Source organism: Pinus tabuliformis, chromosome 7 (assembly GCF_031772625.1).
Source record: "Pinus tabuliformis cultivar Carrire ecotype Pingquan chromosome 7, CPIR1, whole genome shotgun sequence".
NCBI lineage: Eukaryota > Viridiplantae > Streptophyta > Pinopsida > Pinales > Pinaceae > Pinus > Pinus tabuliformis.
In genome coordinates this window covers 484,574,414-484,594,147 of record NC_142293.1, presented here as the reverse complement: position 1 = coordinate 484,594,147, position 19,734 = coordinate 484,574,414, and the positions used below count along the sequence as shown (strand labels likewise).

Here is a 19,734-nt window from a genome sequence, read left to right as displayed (position 1 = left end):
ATTCCATTTCATAATTATTTATGCTCTTGTAGATAAGTAATACTTGTTCTCCTTTATTTTTAATAAATTGATTATTATTATGCATGATTTTTCCAATGATGGTTTTGTTATAACATCACTCACCATTTTAGCCTCCAATATCTCTTCAAGATTGGAAATTTGATCTTTAGCTCATAATCAAATATTCCAACTCAAAAATTTGTTGGGATAAAATGTGACAGTTTTGCGTTGGAAGTTTTGGGCAAACAAAGAAGAATACTGAAAATTCAAGACACAAGTTTTGTTCAGAATGAACAAAAATAGTTTCTTAATGGGCAGTTTTCAAAAATTTGATCTGGACTGAGACACAAGCAAGGTTCTTCGAAGGACATTTTCATAGATTTTTTGTTGTGGCCACTTTCCAAACTGCCCCAATTGCAATACCATATTTGACTTGTTCCAGCTGATTCATTATGGAAAGATCTCTCAAATCTCATCTTGCTTATTGAAATTTTGTAAACAATCTAAATTGTAAGGGGAATCATTTTGTAATTAGTTTGTTGTAAATTTCCCTTTGGTGTTTGTTTATTTAAAAGACACAAAACAGAGAGAAAAGGGAGATAACACATATAGAGTAGATTAGATATTGAAGGGTCTTTCTTTTGTATAATAAGAGAACTTTAGTTTGTAATTATTTTTTATGAATTAATGAGAATATCAACATATCGTAACTCGATGTAGTCTATAATTCTCAGCCACGGCCTTGATTGGAGAGTTGGGACCACTCTTTTGATTAGGTGTTGTTGGATATAGTCCATGTGGATAGGTATGCTTTTTAATTATATTGTTAATGCTTTATGATTGTTGTTCATTTCTTTGCTGCTTTATTATATTGTTGTTACTTAGAGTTGTTTTTATTTACTCTGTTGTTACTCGATTTATAGAACTCTTTGGGCCTTGTATTTTTTAATTGCTCAATACTCGATAGGGAACCTATGGCTTGCATAGAACTTACACGATAACCTTGAAATAACGAGATGGGCCTCGGATTGACAAATAAATGTAAGAGGAACTAAATCTATAAACTTGTATTAAAACTCCAACACATGCTATATAAATGAATTTTTTTTGCTTATTTATGCATAAATGATTTGGATTCATATGGATGCACATGAATATATATGTTTTTCTTTACAATTTGAATATTTTATGTGTTGGAATAAGATAGTTCAGATTATCCAGAATATTGTTTACATCTTGTCGATGTTTCGAATCCCAAAGAGGATCTCTCTTCAGGACAAAAATGAGTGATTGAAAGAAGAGTCAAACCGACCAAAGAAAGTGAATAAATAATGAATGAACAAAAAATATTTAAAAGACTGACTAAAATGCTAAAATTACAAAAACAAAACCTAAAGTAATTCATTACAAATGAAATAAATGACTTAATAATATCAAATAAATAAATAAGAAATAATAATCAATTATTAGTAATAAATAAGTTAATTAATTTATGAATAATTAATTAATTATTTATTGTAATACATAAATCATTATTATTATATATAAATAATTAATAATAATAATTAATATTTATTTATTTATTATTAACAACTAATAAAACATTTAATTAAATGATTAAGATTAATAGATCATAAACAACAAACAAGAATTAGAAACAAATAATAGCATACCATTAATAATTACTTCATTCACCTATAAATAATAATTATTTATTTATTTTTAATAATAAATAAATAATTATTATTATGAATAAATAATTATTAATCATAAATGAAATAAATAAACAACTAGCTAATAAATTAATAAGAAACTAAAGCTAATTTTTTTATATAAATAATGTTAATGAAGGAGCTAAATTTTTAAGAAATTCAAGATAAGGAAAGGAAAGAAAGTTATACCTATGATACTATACCTTGGAAAGACCTTCAAGCGCTGATATGACTCATCAGGGGAAGCCAGTTTCCATTTATCTCACTCCCACCATTCCTGTCAAGATTGTGTGGATATTTGATAATTTAAAGTGCTTCTCTGATTTTCCTCTTTTGATAGTGTTCTTCCATAGAGATAACTTTGGCACATTATAGAAAACATAATGCTTGGTCTTTAAAGAGTCTTCTGCAAGGGATGAAGTGCGCGATCTTCCATTCTTAATATCGGCTCTGTGCTCTTTTAGTCCTGTTTTTAAAGAGCACCCTATCTCTCCAATATAACTTCTGCCACAAGAACAATAAATCTTATAAACTCCCTTAAACTGTTGTTGATCTATGCTATGCTTGACATACCTCATTCTTTGCTTAATCATTCAAGATGTTGTAAAGTGAGTGAATATGTCATTCTTCCCTAAAATCTTTGTGATCTTATCTGTAACTCTTTGAATGAAAGGAAGGAATACTTTACCACACATAGCTTGAGGGCCCTTGGAGAGGACACTTTCTTCATCTCTCTTTACAACTTTCTTAATATCCTTATCCTTGTATCCTATACTCTTAAATACAAAGGTAAAGTGCTCAATTTCTTCATTAAGGTGATCATAGTTGGATATTCTAAGGGCCCTAATAGCAAGAGTGTTAAGGACACCAAATTTGTGGGATGGGTGATGGCAAGATTCAACACAAATATAGTTGTGAGTGTGGGTTTTCTTCCTAAAAACTTGATGTCCTAAAGTACCATCCTCATTTCTGATAACAAGGACAAGTAAAAAAAGAATGCTACGTTAGCCATTTAATTAAATGTTTGTTTAGCTTTTATTAATAAATTTATTTATTTATTACTTATTATTAACTATTTATTTATAATAATAATTGTTGGGTGTGGAGCCTGATTATCTTGTTTATTCAGAGGTATCGTAGCATTGGACCCCAGTTCGTAATGTGGTGGCAATGCTGCCCACAAAATGTGTGTCGCTAGGGGGTTCAGGGGGGGGCGACGAGGATTATTTGGAGCCCTCCAGTAGGGGATCAGGGGCAGTGCCCCTAAAGCTAAAGATAGATGTAAAATTTCCTTGTAAAATGTTGTAATTTCATAGTTAATTTGGGTAGTTCATTAGGCAGAGATCTGACGCTAGAAATTATGTTTAATTTAGGGTTTTTTGCCCTAGAAGACAACCCCTCGCTATATATGAGGGAATTGTATTGCGTCTATGTAGATCAATATTCTATGTGAGAAAGAGAGAGGAGATTGTGTGAGAACGAAGAGGGAATTACAGCGGATGTGTTGTAGATTGTATCTCTTCAGTTTGCTGGATAATATAGAAGGAAGGATTGGTTGTTTCTCTGTGGATGTAGCCCAAATTGGCTGAACCACTTATATCTGCGTCTCTCTTGTTTTATGTGTTTTGTGTGTTTATATTTCTGCAATATATTTATATGTTCCATTGCTTTGTAATATATAATTTTCTAACAATAATTATTTATTTATTACCATAAATAAATAATTAATTATTCATAAATTAATTAATTAATTAATTACTAATAATTAATTACTATTATTTATTTAATTGATATTATTAAGTCATTTACTTCATTTGTAATGAATTAATTTAGGTTTTTTTTTGTAATTTTATAATTTTAACATTTTAACCTGCCTTTTAAATATTTTTTGTTCATTCATTATTTATTCACCTTCTTTGATCACTTTAGCTCTTTTTTCAATCACTTATTTTTTGTCATGAAGATGGATCCCCTTGGCATTCGAAAGCTGGACAAAATGTATACAATACAGTAGATAATCCAAAGAGTATTTTTCAAAAAAAATCATAAAAACTCAAAATCTAACATATTTTATATGTTTTGATATTTTGTCTAACTTTTTTACCAATTCTCGTCCAATTCTGATAAATTCTCAATTCATAAAGTTTCTTAATCACAACTTTGATTTTGATAACCTTCTGCCACACGCTTATAAGGATATTCGACTTGTGTCCTTTAAGCCTGATAGAAGATGTGTAAGATTAAAAAAGTAAAGAGAAGAAAAACCAACCTCCTACTTAAAACTAAAAAATAAATTTTAATTAATATATATATAATTTCTCTAAATAAAACCAAAAGTTAAATGGCAATAAAATATATTTCATCACTTTTAAAGCCTCTCATTTTTCACCATTAGTGAAAATATAACGCTAATTCTTTTACATTACCAATTAAAATAAAAAAAATTATTTTCCCTTCAGGCTTGCTCCTCATAAAGAAGGAAAATTTGATTTGATGTATGGATGTGGGGCCCTTGAAACTTGATTTGATGTATGAATGTTTGGCCCTTCAACCTTCCATAGCTCATTAAAAGGATTGGACGTACCCATGCTGCCCAAGAAAACGGTATAAATTCACATGGCATTTATGCCTAAAGAATCAGCTGATTAATTGACATGGCCCCAGCAATCAAGATGCTCGAGAATGACGGTCGAGGATAATTGACTTTGCGAAGCAGGAAATCGATTCTCGAACAAAAATTAACGGACTAAAATTATGACTAGTCCAATTCTAACCCAAAAGACATCGCTGGTACAACTATTGGCATCCACAATATGATGACTGTTGGTGTGAACGCTGTTTCGGAATAACTTTCGAAATAAACGTTCTCATTTCCGAATAACGCTGTACACCTTTAGAATCTGGCTTTTTGACGCCGAGTGGCAGGCATTAAAATTCTTGATATGATAATTCTTGATGCTACACAACTTTCAATTTGTGAATTTTTTGCATAAATATAGACCGAGAAGATGTTTTGATGAAACATCCCACGCTGGTTTTCACTGCTACCTAGTAGCGATCAAGCGGTGGACTTGTGTTTCAGCCTGTAACCAAGTATGGCTTCTGCAACGGCGTCCAAGGACATTCCCGGAACGTATGGCCTCCGAATTGCCGGAGCGATCAAGGATAGGTATGATTACTTCGTGAAAGAAGGTCCACAAGAATTCTTCAAAAACCGAATGATCAAGTACAAGAGCACTGTTTATAGGGCGAATCTGCCACCAGGGCCGCCACTGTTTCCGGAGGCGCAGGCCATCGTTCTTCTGGACTCCAAGAGCTTCCGCGTGCTGTTCGACATGACGAAAGTCGAAAAAAGAAATGTTTTCATTGGTAATTACATTCCCAGCTCTAATTTCACTGGAGACTTCAGGATGTTGGCCTACATGGACCCCTCAGAAGAACATCACGCCAACCTCAAGAAATTTTGCCTAGATATTCTCCACATGAACGCCCACAGGTGGTTTCCAGAGTTCCACAAGGCTTCAGAAGAGCTATGGGCGGTGGTTGAGAAAGACTTATCGGAAGTCAGAAAAAAACCATTTAATGCCCATAATGAACATATGCTCTTTAATTTTTTGTGTAGGTGTATCGTGAACCGAAACCCCAGTGAAACGGAACTCGGAAACGATGGGCCTTCCTGCGTTAAAAAGTGGCTTGCGCTTCAACTGGCTCCCATTGCCAGTAGTGGCATCCTACCAAAGATCCTCGACGAAATCACGATCCATGCGGTCCCTCTGCCGCCCTTTTTGGTGCGTAAGGACTACAAAAGGCTGCGCGACTTCTTTTACGAAACGGAGGTTCTTGATACACATCAGATTTCAGGTGTGAGTAAAGAGGAAGCGTGCCATAACTTGCTCTTCATGCTCTGTTTCAATGCCTTCGGAGGACTGATGATTTTGTTTCCAAACATCATCAAGCGAATTGTTGAAGTGGGTGGTGAATTGCAGAGAAATCTGGCACAAGAGGTTCGAGGGGCATTCCGCGCTAATAACAACAGCCTAGGCGCCCAGGCTTTGAACCGCATGCGTCTAGTTCGATCAACGGTCTACGAAGTGCTGAGGATGGACCCGCCGGTTCCGTTTCAGTATGCGAAAGCGAGGGAAGATTTCGTTCTCGAGTCGCACGATGCGCGGTATCAGGTGAAGAAAGGCGAGCTTCTGGCGGGGTATCAGCCCATGGCAATGAGAGATCCCCAGGTCTTCGAGGATGCACACCAATTTACTCCGGATCGTTTCATGTATGACGAGGATAAAGGTCAGAATCTGTTGCAGTATTTGTTCTGGTCAAATGGCCCTGAAGCAGAAGAACCCTCTCTGCACAACAAACAGTGTCCAGGGAAGAACATTGTAATACTTTTAGCATGTCTTTTCGTTGCCCACATTTACCTGCGATACGACTCCATTGATATAGATCACGATGCAACCTCCTCTCGCATCGTTTTCACAGCTCTGAATAAGGCCACGTTCTAACGTCGAGTCGTGCCCACCGGACCTTGTCTTTCTCTTCAACTAATAACTACCTAGAAAATAAGGACTTCGTTTTGTTTGGCACGGGAAGAAGCCAGACGCATCATGACTCTTGGCTCGTTCCATCTTACCTACCTACCGTAGTTAATAACATGTTAGAACAGTTTCATGCAATAGTGATTCTACAAATGATTTTAAGTTTTTCATGGGTTTAGACTTGATGTCAGCAATTTAAATGTTATTGCATGATTTTATTTAGTGCTATATTTAAATTATTGTCCAGGTACAAGTAAAATTAAATAGTTAAATCAAATGTTTCTTCTTATCTTAATTTAGCGAACACTTTTACATTTATTTCATTAATTTCATTTATTTTTTATTAATATTTTTTTAGATCGTAAATGTATTTTACAAAGCAGAATGAATAATATCTCTATTAATTATAATAATAAATAAATGAATATATTATTATTATCTAATTTTAGGGTCATAGTGAAGTTAGACACCAAATTGATGTATGAGACTCCATTATTTATGGAATAATGGAGGTACACCAAAATTGGTGTATGAGACCCCTTTATTTGTGGGACAAGGAACTGATCTCCATGTGGCGATTTGAATGCTAAGTATACGAAGGCATCTCTACCCCCCTCTTAGGAGGAAACACATGCTCTTAACCATTAAGCCCACTCAAGCCTAGTGGTTAAGAATAATAGTAAATCAAATGTTTCTTCTTAACCATTATGAAATATTGATAACCTTACTATGAGTGTGCTCACTCAAGTGCAAAAATAATGTTCACTCTAAATAAAAAAAAAAAATGTCAAGTATAATAAATAATAGTGAATATACATATAGAGTTAACTTTTAATAAAAGCATTACAGAATATCAATAACCTTAATCTGGGTCTGCTAAATCAAGTTGCTAATATTACAACCTTGTCTTTGTGATCTCTTCATTGTTGATGTTATGACCATGTCGTAAAAATACCTTACTCTCACTCTCAACCATAAATAAATATTTTAATGTCCATGTGAGCTAGCATAATTTTCTATCGATTTAAAAAAATGAAAAAAGAAAGATAATATAATTAAAAATTAAAATTAAAAATCCTTATATTCTCACATTTACTTTTAATGTGAATGAAATATATATATTAATTAAATTAATTATTTAAATATCTATGTTAATTAATTTATTTTAAAATCATACATATATAGAGAGAAAATATATTATTTTAATATTTACCATACTAAAATATTTCAATATCCACAAAGAATATTTAATTAATTAAATATTTCGATAATAAAAATTTACTTTTTGGAAGATGTTCAATTCATTTAATTCATAATATAAAATTAATATGTGCCATTTTAAATATATTAATAATAATAAAATATTTGAATGTGGATTAGGAGTAAAATATTTCATTATGTGGGTTAAGTAAGATCAACTTGCAAGTTCTAGAGGATAACTCAATTGGTGGGTTACATAAGATCAACATGCAAATTCCACGGGACAGCTTAGTTGGTCGAGTTCCTGTTGTTGTGTACCTCGCCTATCAGGAGGTCACACAGTCAAATCTCCTTAATGCCCTTGGGGTTAGGCTTTGTTAGTTTGGTCGGTGGGTTGATCTACTTGGATTTTCCTACTTGGCCTTGCTAGTTTGGTCAGTGGGTTGATCGTGGATGTTATGGCTTCGACACCCTTGGGGTCAGGCCTTTCTAGTTTGGTCGGTGGGTTGATCTACCTAGATTTTCCTACTTGGCCTTGCTAGCTCGGTCGGTGGGTTGATCGTGGATGTTACAGCTTCGACGCCCTTGGGGTTAGGCCTTGCTAGTTTGGTTGGTGGGTTGATCTACTTGGATTTTCCTACTTGGCCTTGCTAGTTTGGTTGGTGGTTTGATCGTGGATGTTACGGCTTCGACGCCCTTCGGGTTAGGCCTTGCTAGTTTGGTTGGTTGGTTGATCTACTTGGATTTTCCTACTTCGCCTTGCTAGTTTCATTGGTGGGTTGATCGTGGATGTTACAGTTGTTACGGCCACTCATTGTCCATGAACCACCCTTAAAAAAACCTTGGATTTAAAAATAAGAAAAACATTTTAATGTGGACAATATCATGAATAAATGAAATATTTCAATGTCAATATTAAATAAAATATTTCAATTATATATATATATATATATATATATATATATATATATATATATATATATATATATATATATATATGAAATTCGGAAAAATATATTCCCGTGGTTAAACATTTCAAGTATCTTTGCTATTTTACATTTTGGCCTTCTTTTTTTTGAATACATTTTTAGATCAATATTGTCTGAATCCAACAAAAAATGGTTTGGAATCATAAGTTTAAGATATGTAGTCTACACAATCCAAGTTCCAAAGGGAATTTTCGAGGTGTTGAATCCACTTATATATTTAAAAATGAAATGGATCTAGCAAGTGTCATAGTCATCAAATTTCTTAATAATTTTTCACTCTAAAAAAAAATTGTACCACAAGAGATTTGGTTCCTCTCAATCTTGACTAAATCTATAATTAAGATGAATCTCTACTTAAATTAAAAAAACAATTCAAATAAATAAATAAAAATTAATCTTAATATTTTAAAATTCAAAAAAAAATATTATTATAATTACAAATTCATTTCATATATGAAATGTTTTTGACAAGTAAATTTAAAATATATTTGATAAAACCAAACTCCTATATTTTAATATATCTTTTTGTTATCCTTCATTTTCTATAATTTATATTTACAAATTTCTTAATAGGTATTTTTTTTATCTGTGTCTATGACATTTTTATATTAAAAAATGCACTAAATATAAAAATTAAGAAAAATATAAAATTGGTTGAAACACAAAATAATTAAATTATATTAATATTATCTTATATTAGTTTCCTAGAAATTAAATTAGCCTAAATAGTTTAATATTTCTTTGATTTTTAAATCCATAGTATCCCATTTCCCTTGACTCCTCTTAAGATGTTTTTTTAGTTTTACTAGTCCACTTAAGCATGCTTTAATATCTGTTCTTTTAATTTCACATTCTAGATCACACCATGGGTTTGAAAGATGCTTTTATCTGATATGCTATAATATATTTTTATGAAAAAAAGATAATTTGGTCGGTGGCCATTAATATAATAAAATGATAATTTGAATTAAATTTGGGCATCACCCATGTTTTGACAGTGTTATGAGTTTTAGTAATAATATTTTTTCCCTTTAATTATAATATAGAATTGATACATAAATATGATAGTTTTCCTTAAGAGGAACAATTTAATGTATTGTTAAATAAATTCAAATATTATTTAATAAAATATATGAAATTTAATTTAATTTTTTTTTGTAAGGCTGGGGTGGGACTCTCCGATTTACATGTCTATTATGTACCCCTCTACGGGGGCAAGGTAGCCCAAGATTTGAACCCAAGACTTTCGGTTCGGTGAGACTTCATTTCCACGGCCCTTGCCGCTTGAGCTACCCGATGTGGACATATATGAAATTTAATTTAGATTTGAATATATAAATTTATTTTTTAGAAATTACATTTAATTATATTAAAAAAAAGGTGTTTATAATAATGTAGTTTTTTTTTTAATTAGCAATATATGGATAAATTGTTATTATATTATGTTTTGAAATTTTAATGTAATTATTATAAATAATAGTAACGATTTAATTTGTATAAAAAAAATTATAGTAATGGAAGATTAAAGGTTGAAATCTTCAATTTTTTCTTAAATTGATAAATTAAAAAAATGCTATATCAACAAGTGATACATGAAATAATTGATGGTGTTTTGGACCTATTGTATTAACAAGTCATGATATTGTTTCATAGTATTATAACAATGTCTCTTTACAAGATAAAAATTTCCATGGTAAAGTGAGCATAAATCTCCATGTTTAAAAATCTCCTTACATGTTTATATATATATATATATATATATATATATAGAGATAGATATTAATTTTCTTTGGGTCTCACCCATTTATTGTAGTTTATAACATCTTTAGAACAAATATATTGTAAAAACAATTTTATATTATGGTATTTTTTTTTCAAATGATTTTATTTATCATTATAAGTTAATAATGTTGTTTCATCATAACTATATGTTTTGTTCTTTTTCCCTATTAGGATAAAATTATTATTATATCTTCTTTTTATAATTTTAATTCTTTTATCCATATTATAAAGTACATTGTAAAGATTTAACTTCTACGAAATAATTTTAGATATTTTTAATAGTACTTAGATTAAAGATTGAGATTTTTTCTACCCCGATGGGGGTGTCAAATGATGGAATGTTGGGAAGCATGTTGAGGGCTCACCACCCTATGCCCCTTTCATGACATTTTCAAAGGGATCACCTAATAGATGTATTACATGTGGTAACTCATGAAGTATCATTTCAATATGTATTGCAATTCGATGTCACTAAAACTTCAATGGTTGTCCTTTAGAGGTATGGTTGTGGAGCAAACAATGGTGGTTAGGTACCCTGTGACATTTATGTGTTAAGATGATAGACAAATTTATTTTGGATTTAATCTCAGAGCTATTCCCCTTATCACTAAGCTTAGTTCTAACCATTGTAGATGAGCGAGGAGTTTGTGAGGCGACTGGTTGTGTAGGCGTGCGCAAGCCAACAAGTCTAAGTGGCGGTAAAGGCGGGCTGGTGAGGGACAATGCTAGCCTTAGTGTGTAGGCATCGTTCTTAGAAATCCTATGGTCAATTCATATTAGACTCACATTTTCTTATTATAGTTATTACTTTTCTCAATTTTTCTAAACTTTGTGGCGTAGTTGCCAAGAGAGGCCTAGCGTTTCAGTCCTGAGGATTGCAGGAGAGTGTCACAGCGTGATCTTGCTGAGGAAATTAAGGAAGGCTAGTTTTTGTGCATGGGAATGGTAGAGCTTTAGACTCATCCTACAGTGGTCAATTGGTGCTTGTAGAAAAAACATTGTTTATTTTGTTGGTTGGAGGGCATTGCAACCTTAGACATATTTCTTATTTTGTCTGAGGGGAAATATACATCATCTTTTGGCTGGGTGTGAAGTGGTATATGGTTACAAAGTGGTGTATCGACTCCTTGTCTGGATTCCCCAGAAAAAAATTACAAATTAACTCCTCAAAATGCACACATTATTTGATCGTTCTCCTTATCCTTTTACGCCATCCTTGTCTTGCCAATACCGCAAGAAAATGTAAGGGATTTATTGATGGTAATCTTCGACAGTATCAAATAGACATCACTTGGTCTTCCACACAAGAATACCTTGGGAAATTCCATGGTTTTTTTGGAGCTTTTTTTATTTTTCTTCCTAGCCCGAAACATAGTCAAACTTTAGTCAAAGCTCCTCTAACTTCTAGGGTGCCTCTTTAACACATGTAGGACCCATCCGAGCCTTGACACATCCTAATAACATCGCAGAAAACTCATTAACCTTCCACAATCTATCACCTATGTTTCCGTAGCTATCCACTTAGAAAAACATGTTCCATCCTCCTATAATTGCTCTAGAAATTGTGCAACCTTTTCCGCCTCCTGTGAAATCATCAAGATTCCTGCAACTCCTCTTCAATCATGAAGAGTCATCATACATCTATGACCTAGTTAGGCATGTCAATTCTACATACTTACCAACAATGTTTCAGAGTGACAAGTTCATGATGACATAATGTGACAAGAGTGTCACAGTGTAACAAGACCATGATGACAAAATGTGACAAGAACATAATCCAAGCTGACATCAAGGCCAACACATTATTCATAATGTCGACATTGATCTATGATACATCAATTGAATATTAATTAGCATTTTTGAATGGATAATTAATATAATAATTTTACTTTGTTCAACTAAAGGGTTTTATGAAGGAGGGTCAAGAACACTTTGTTTGCAACTTAAGGTAATCATTATATGGAATCAAATAGGAACATAGGTCTTGGTATATAAAAATTGATACCTTTTTTAATAAGCAATGTCTCATTAAAATTAAAAGTGATCTAAATCGATATATCAAGATGCATGCAAGTGGGCATATTGCATTTATTTTTTAGATGTTGATTATCTAATCATAATAGGAAGTGCTACTAAGTTGATTGAATAAATCAAAATACAACTATCACAATAATTTGAGATGAAAGACCTAGGTTAGTTACAATATTGCTTAGGGCTTGAGGTATGGAGGGGAAAATGGTAAGACATTGATTACACAAATTAAAAATAAAAAGGGGTTAATCAAGAAATTTAATATGAATGAATGTAAAATATTGTCTACTACACTAGAAAACAATGTTAAGATCAACAATGATGATGAAAAGAAGTTGTAAATGGTACTCTGTGCTGATAGCTAGTAGGAAATTTGAATTATTTAATTATAACCAAGCCCTACATTGCATACTCAATCAATATAATTGGTCACAGAGATTGCATATTTGATTAATATACTTATTCTCTTCATCAACAAACCATTTGATAGTCATTGGAGAATAGCCAAGAGATTCCTCTAATAATCTAAAGGGATTATACATATTTTTTTTTGAATATGCTAATTATATAAATGTCGAGTTGATAGGTTATTTGTATTATGATTGCCAATGAGATTTAGTGTTGCACATTGTCAATACTAGGGGGAGTCCCATGAGAACCCCTTCTACATATGTTAAGTTTAGAGAGGAACCCTAAGGTCTAAGGTATAATGAACCTAAGTTAGGTGGTTCGCATTGATTCAAGGAATATCATACCAAATCAAGTACTTTTAGCACCAAGTGAACATGTCAAGTCCCTAAAAGTAAGCATGAATCAACGAACCTAAGGTTAGGGTTAGAAACCTTAGTGGAGAAGACAATGAAAACACAAGAAACTAGCCTAAAAACACATGAAATCAAGAAAACTAATAATATACTAGATATAATACCTACTTTGATGTTCGATGCTTCTAATACATCCCCTTTTCCTTTCTTCCTTTGCTACTCCTAATCTTCAAACCTACAATCAACACAAATGGAAAGCAACTAAATGAAGAAGAATCAAAACATACACCTTTTTATAATGTTAGTTAAAACAAACCTAAATGTATAAATGAAAATTTTCCACATGTAACAATGAAATAGGAAGGATAAGATGAGTTTCGTTATTATTTATAAGAATCAATGATATAGACACATATGCATGCACTGCATTGAACCATCTTTTGATACCTTCTGCCTTAGGCCACTGAATGTATCCTCCTCTAGTCTTATTTTCTAAAAAGTGATGAAAGATCAATAAAAATATAAGTAGGATATGAAGAAGACAAGGAAATTAAGTTTTGTTATTGAGGGGAAGGTTTAAAAGCATAGGGAGATAGAATTGGATTAGAAGGAATTTTTCTAGAGCTAGGCTACTACAGAAAGAAATGACTTTTCTGATACCAAAGGCATCATCTTATACCACTAAAAATTGGTTGTTGTGGTTATGGAACATGTTGTAATATGTGGCTTATGTGTTAACATGTAAACCCCAACAAAAAAATCCATGGAAATGTGCACATTTATGTTTTCTTACTGCATTTTGTAGGCATATGCAAGTTGTTTTCAGGAAAATTGCATCTATATGCAACTTACTTTGATTATAGTCATAGAAATACTGAAGATGATAGAATAAGAAGTTTGAATGGATTTTTAAAAATTAGTTTTTAATAACTTTTTAGGGAACATCAAGTATACCATTGGAAATAAGGGTCATAAATAGGACAATATTGCATCTCAAAGCAAGGTGTGAGAAAAAATTCTCCTAGCCTCATGCACCAATCACTATAAATACAAGATGCGTGAGAACTATTGAGAGGGAGATGTGACTGAGAAATTCCAAGTGCATCAAAGGATTTGGGGGGTAGAGGAGTAATATAAAATATGAAGTTTATGGAAGATGAATGAGAGTTAGGAGTTTAGAAACATGATATCTATGTTAATGGAACCATAATGGTGAGTATAATAGGTAGATCCTGTAGCAAAAGTGATAAGGAGGGGGTTCAAGAAATGAAAATAATCATAAGTTAAGTTTCTAATGAAAACTAAAAAAATTGTTATATTATTTGGCTCGGAAAACCTTTATTTTGTTCAACCTCTATCAATTGGAAAATAGAACAATTGTTGCTAATAATAAACTATCATGTTGATGTCCAAACCATCAATCGTGAGGTTCAACAATAGAGTTCCATATAGGCCCTCATCATACTATCATATCGATGTATATACCTTCAAAAGTGAGGTTTCACTACAGACTTTTGTATCATCCTCATCAATTTCGCACTCACAAAACCTTGTTTTGGCCAATATATTGATGTTAGTATCATGGTTTCACTTCCATGTTCTCGGTAGCTCCAAGTTGTTTGGTGAGTATTTTCTTTGTTATATATTTTGGTGTAAATTTAGAGTTTCTAAAATATCTTGTATCCTTAGGCCCTTGTCATAGCCTTTGGTTATAGAGGGGCTACGGTGTAGCACACAGGGCTTAAGGCACTCAACATATTGGCTACCAAAATTCCTTAAGGTGAACTATTTGATGAGTGGTCCTGATGAGTAAACACCTAATTTTGCTGGAATGATTCCAAGTCACCTTCATACTGGATTATAAAATGTTTCTCTCACCACAATAATTATTATAATTTTCCTGCCAAAACTATATTTTATTTGAAAAGTTATATTAAATCATTATAATTTCCCTGCCCACCAAGACTGCGTTTACTAGTAAATTATTCTATTTGAAAAGTTATACCCAATGAGTGATGGATCAATTTATTTCTTTCCCATGTTTCTTCAATAAAATTCTTTCTCATCCTCAAGACAATTATTCACCCCGAAATGTTATGCGACCATAACTTTGGCTGGCTTATACTTCCTTTATCCAATTGGAGGTGGTGATAGGTTAAGGCATCTCGAGGAAATACGTCATCTCAACCTCGTATCTTATGTCACTTAAGAGCCCGTCATCGTATCGTTTTCAATACTTATGGTTAGTGTGAATTGTAAGAGTGATTGCTTACTCTTTTTCGGTTGTTACGATACTATGAGGTAGTTGATTCAATAGCAAATCTAATAAATCTCTCTTCTCGAGTTTTTTTTAATTCTTTTTATTGAGTAGGATACTAATGTGTAGTTGATTCAATAGCAATTCTATTCTAATAAATATATGGGTTTTTCATTTTTTTTTAGGTATTTTTAATATTTTTATTTGGTATGAGACTTGAGGTTGAGGTTGAGGTTTAAAGAATAGTAGGCAAAAGTTATATTCCATCAATTTATCTATGTAGTGGAGGGGATTTTTGGAGGATACACTCATTGTTCATAATTCCTAAAAGAGCATTAGTACAATTGCTAGGTGAAAAAATTCCAAAAGAAAAATATGTTTAAATATATGTCAAGAAAGAGGCAAGAATTTTTTTAAACTACAGCATGAGGTACTTATTTCATAATAAATTTTATTTCACCATTATCTAAATTTTTATTGTTTTCTACCTGTATTGTGTTGAGTATTTATGTGCATTTTTTTTGCACCTCATTAATAAGTGGTTAAATACAATTATAAAAATAAGATGATATTGGAGAAGATAATGAAATATTTTTTTATTGGGCTTATGAGATGTCAAATCATGGTGAAATCTTATCAAAATGGATCAACTCAACAAGATGGGGAAAATTTTGCAAATTAGAAGTTTAAAATGCAAAAGCTAATGGGCGTGTATAACTTTTTGGCAATTGCATATGGAAACCAGGCTAGACCCACAACATCAGTAGCCTCAATTCAAAATTGGGATCCACAAGGGACTAAAGCAAAAGTAGATTTTAGAATGTCTATAATGACAACCTCATTTTGCATATCATGGAATGTAAAACATCCCTTGAAACTTGGGAGACGCTTAAAGGATTGTATGAAACAAAATAAACAATTCCGACCTTCTTTCTCACAAGAAAACATTTCTTAATTAAAATGATGTAAAACCAAGTTATTAGTAAATTTCTTTCTAGAATCAAAGAGCTTAAAGATAAGCTTGGTGATATTGGTGAAAATATTTCGAGCTAGTAATGAATGGAATATTGAATGCATATAAATGTTTATCACCAAGCCTATAGCTAGGGAAAAAGCATCTACATTTGATGAATCCACAAGTAAGCACCTACATTTAATGAATTGGCAAGTATTCTAGTTGAAGAGGAATAACAAAGAAAGAATCTCAACTACAGATCTAAGAGCTTCATACACCCTCATCCACCTTCCTTTACCTTCAAAATACCTTTCTCACCCTCACAATGCTCTTGGACCCATGGAAATCTTGTAGAAAAACAAGGTATCATGTGGCATCCTGTAGCAGTCTTGTAGCATTGCCTAAACTTGGCTAGATTTGCTTTAAGATCTTGATTTTTGCATTTTGGGATTGAATAATTACCCCCACACTTTGAATCAATGGTTAGGGAGACCCAAGGACCACTCTAGACCCATTCTTTCTTCATTGCAAGTACAAGACAACAATTATAATCACAATGACTATTCTTTTATGCAATGGGTAAGGATCGTGCTACTAAAGCTAAAACCATCTTACACTCAGTGATGTAAAGGGAAACTCTTCAATGCAAATAGATTAAACCTCATTTTTGAGGTTACACTCTTACATTTTCTAGTCATGTGTTGTAGTTTAAATTTCTTCTTTCAAGGCAATTTGCAAATAGAGTAATGATTTACATTATGCAAGTAGAGTGTTGACTTGATTGTTTTGCAAGTAGAATAACATGCTTTATTTCTGCAACTAGTATAGTATATTCCCTTCCTGTAGCTATAGTTAGTATTTACATTTGATGAATGACACTTTCGTTTCTTCAATTAGGATAATGTTCATTTTCCTGCAATTATAGTAGACTATTTCCTTTTCACGCAAATTATCTCTGTAAGCTAGTTCAAGGAGTGGTATCTACATGCCTTGATATGATTCAATGACTTAAGTTGACATGAGTAGAGCTTGACTTACAATGCATATAGCAATGTCACCTCTAAGTTTCTACGAATCTCGGGTTGATAATTTAAGTTGGTAGCTTTGGGAGTCGTAACATTCTTCTTGCAATACTAGGGCTCATCACTTTTTGGCACCGCTATCGGGGAGGGGTCCAAGTAGGTATTGTTTCTACCTAGAAGTTTCTTATTTTTTTTCCTCTCTTTTGCATCAGTACTGTTAATTTGAAAATGTTCAAAAAAGAAGTGGAAAAATTCGAAAAAAAATAGAGCTAGTTCTTTCATGCCTTGTAGGAGTAGGGATATCAACGGAAATTCTTGCCAAAAACCCCAACCCCTTCAAGCAACCAACTATTATTCTTCTTTGGTGACTTTAAACTTCCCTCTCTCACTACACGGGAGCTAGAAAGCCCTCTAGGTGAGCAACTTGAAATTTTTGAGGAACCTGTATGGGAGGAACAACTCGTCTCACCTACCCAAATTATGGCTAAAAGCAAACAAAATGAGTTCTTTCCTATCCGATAAATCAATAATGATGCCAAAATGAAGAATATAATCCCTACTGCCCTTCCACACTTCCATGGTCTAACCTTTGAGGACCCTAACACATTCATATTTAAATTTACTGTTTTCTGTAGGACCTATGACTATACCTCTAATAAACAGAAGCTGAAGTTGTTTCCATCCACTCACAAAGATGCAGCCTTGCATTCGTTTATAAGCTTACCTCGAGGCAACATCACTACTTGGGCACAAATTCAGCAAGCCTTTAATGAGAAGTACAAGTGTTATTGTAGGTCTAAAGAGACAAAAGAGGAAATGTTTAAGATTACCCTAGGACTAGATGAATCCTTAGAGGACTTGTTTATGGTGATGGACTCGCCAACATGTCAAGGGATCTCCCTGATAAGAAGTCCCAACTAGTGCTGACATCGTTTCAACTAGGAGTCCCAACAATGGGTAGTAAAGGAGTGCCTTGATCATGGTAGCACGTTGAGGTAAGTATGTTAACTTTGTCTAAGATAGTGTGTGACCTTGCTGCAAGTCAAGTGAAATGCATGGGGGTTCTAGCAAACAGAGGGGAAAAGGAAGTGTGTCCCTTAGAAGCTTGTAATAGTACAAAGCCTGAAAGGAACACATGAGCAGAATGACATCACAGGGTGGAAGCAAAATAGTCCATAATCCAAAGTGATGGATTAATACAACAACACATCTTCAACCAGATACATACAATTTCATACAAAATAGTTCATACAGAAATGTGTAAGTTAAATAACATACATTGCTAAAGAAACCAGAATAGTCAACTAAAATAACAACATATACATGAAAACATGTTGGCTCAGTTATATTATTAAGTGAAAGTTCCATCCATACATACACCATTTACAGCCACTAGCGCCAATAGTGGAACATTTCAGTCAACATTGTGTGCTCCTCGAAAGAGATGTACTTGCTCTATACTGTGCAGAAGCCAAGGCCCGTCATAATACTCTCCAAGCCTTCTCTAAGCAATGCCTAGCCAAGAGCTTGGTTCCCAAAAGCCCATTCTATGAGTTATGAGGTTCTATTTATAACAAAGGTTGGGGTGACCCTTGACATTCCCCTTTGTGACTCTTCAAATACCCTCATGAATCTTCAACTTCTTTACAAATAACTCTTTACGTTACATACTCACTATTTATATTCCACTAATGCCACTCGGAATTTCACTTACAACATGTTTACAAATAGTATACATTTTCCACATGTACCCATGTGAGACAAAATAGGCTAGAGACAGTCTAAGAAGGCACAACACTATGACTTTGGAGTTTGGGAAAAGACCAGCTTAACAAACTCCATTTGATGCTACCTGGTCACGTATTGATGCCAAGATTGGTACTGTGAAATAATGTCCCCAAGTTGCTTGATGGTGTCTTCCTAATTACTAACTCTTGCCTCCATAACTTTTGGGTATATGGTCTTGGAACCTATGTCCATCTCTTTCTGAAGCATGTGCGGCATGGTGTACACCATGACAGGACCCCAAATGTCCATCTGCATGTTTGGTGCGCTCAGATCCAAGCCATCCTTAGTGGCCTCTCTCCTTAGCTGTTCCATGTACCTGTCGACCTCTAACCCGACTTGGTTCTTGTGCTTAGCTTTTGTGAGGGAACTTACATCTATTCGCTCTCTTCCTTAGTTGTTGGTTGTTTCAGCTCATCAACCTGTATTGGTGTTTTTTTCTTTGTCATTGTGCCTTGCCTTTGTTCTTATTCCCACTTTTGTTTTTCTTCATATTCTTTCCTCCTTAGTTCTTGTCCTTCTTTCAGTTGTCGTTCTACTTGCTATGATCTCAGTTCTACTACCTGCAAGCTCTTATTTTCTTTCTTCCTCCACTTTGCTATCTATGGCCTTTGCTTCCTTTTGCTTCTGCTTTCAAAGATACCTATATGAAGATTGAGTCTTCTTTCGCTCTATAGCTTTGTTCTCCCTTTATTA

The 19,734-nt window shown here is 33.2% G+C and overlaps 1 protein-coding gene across 1 annotated transcript; it reads left to right on the top strand.

Moving 5' to 3' along the window:
- Positions 1-4,710: 4,710 nt before the first annotated feature.
- On the top strand, positions 4,711-6,421 carry LOC149248127 (allene oxide synthase 1, chloroplastic-like). The gene has a single exon (XM_089456007.1). The coding sequence runs from the start codon at positions 4,808-4,810 to the stop codon at positions 6,218-6,220; it is 1,413 nt and encodes a 470-aa protein (XP_089312133.1). The 5' UTR covers positions 4,711-4,807; the 3' UTR covers positions 6,221-6,421.
- The last annotated feature ends 13,313 nt before the right edge of the window (positions 6,422-19,734 follow it).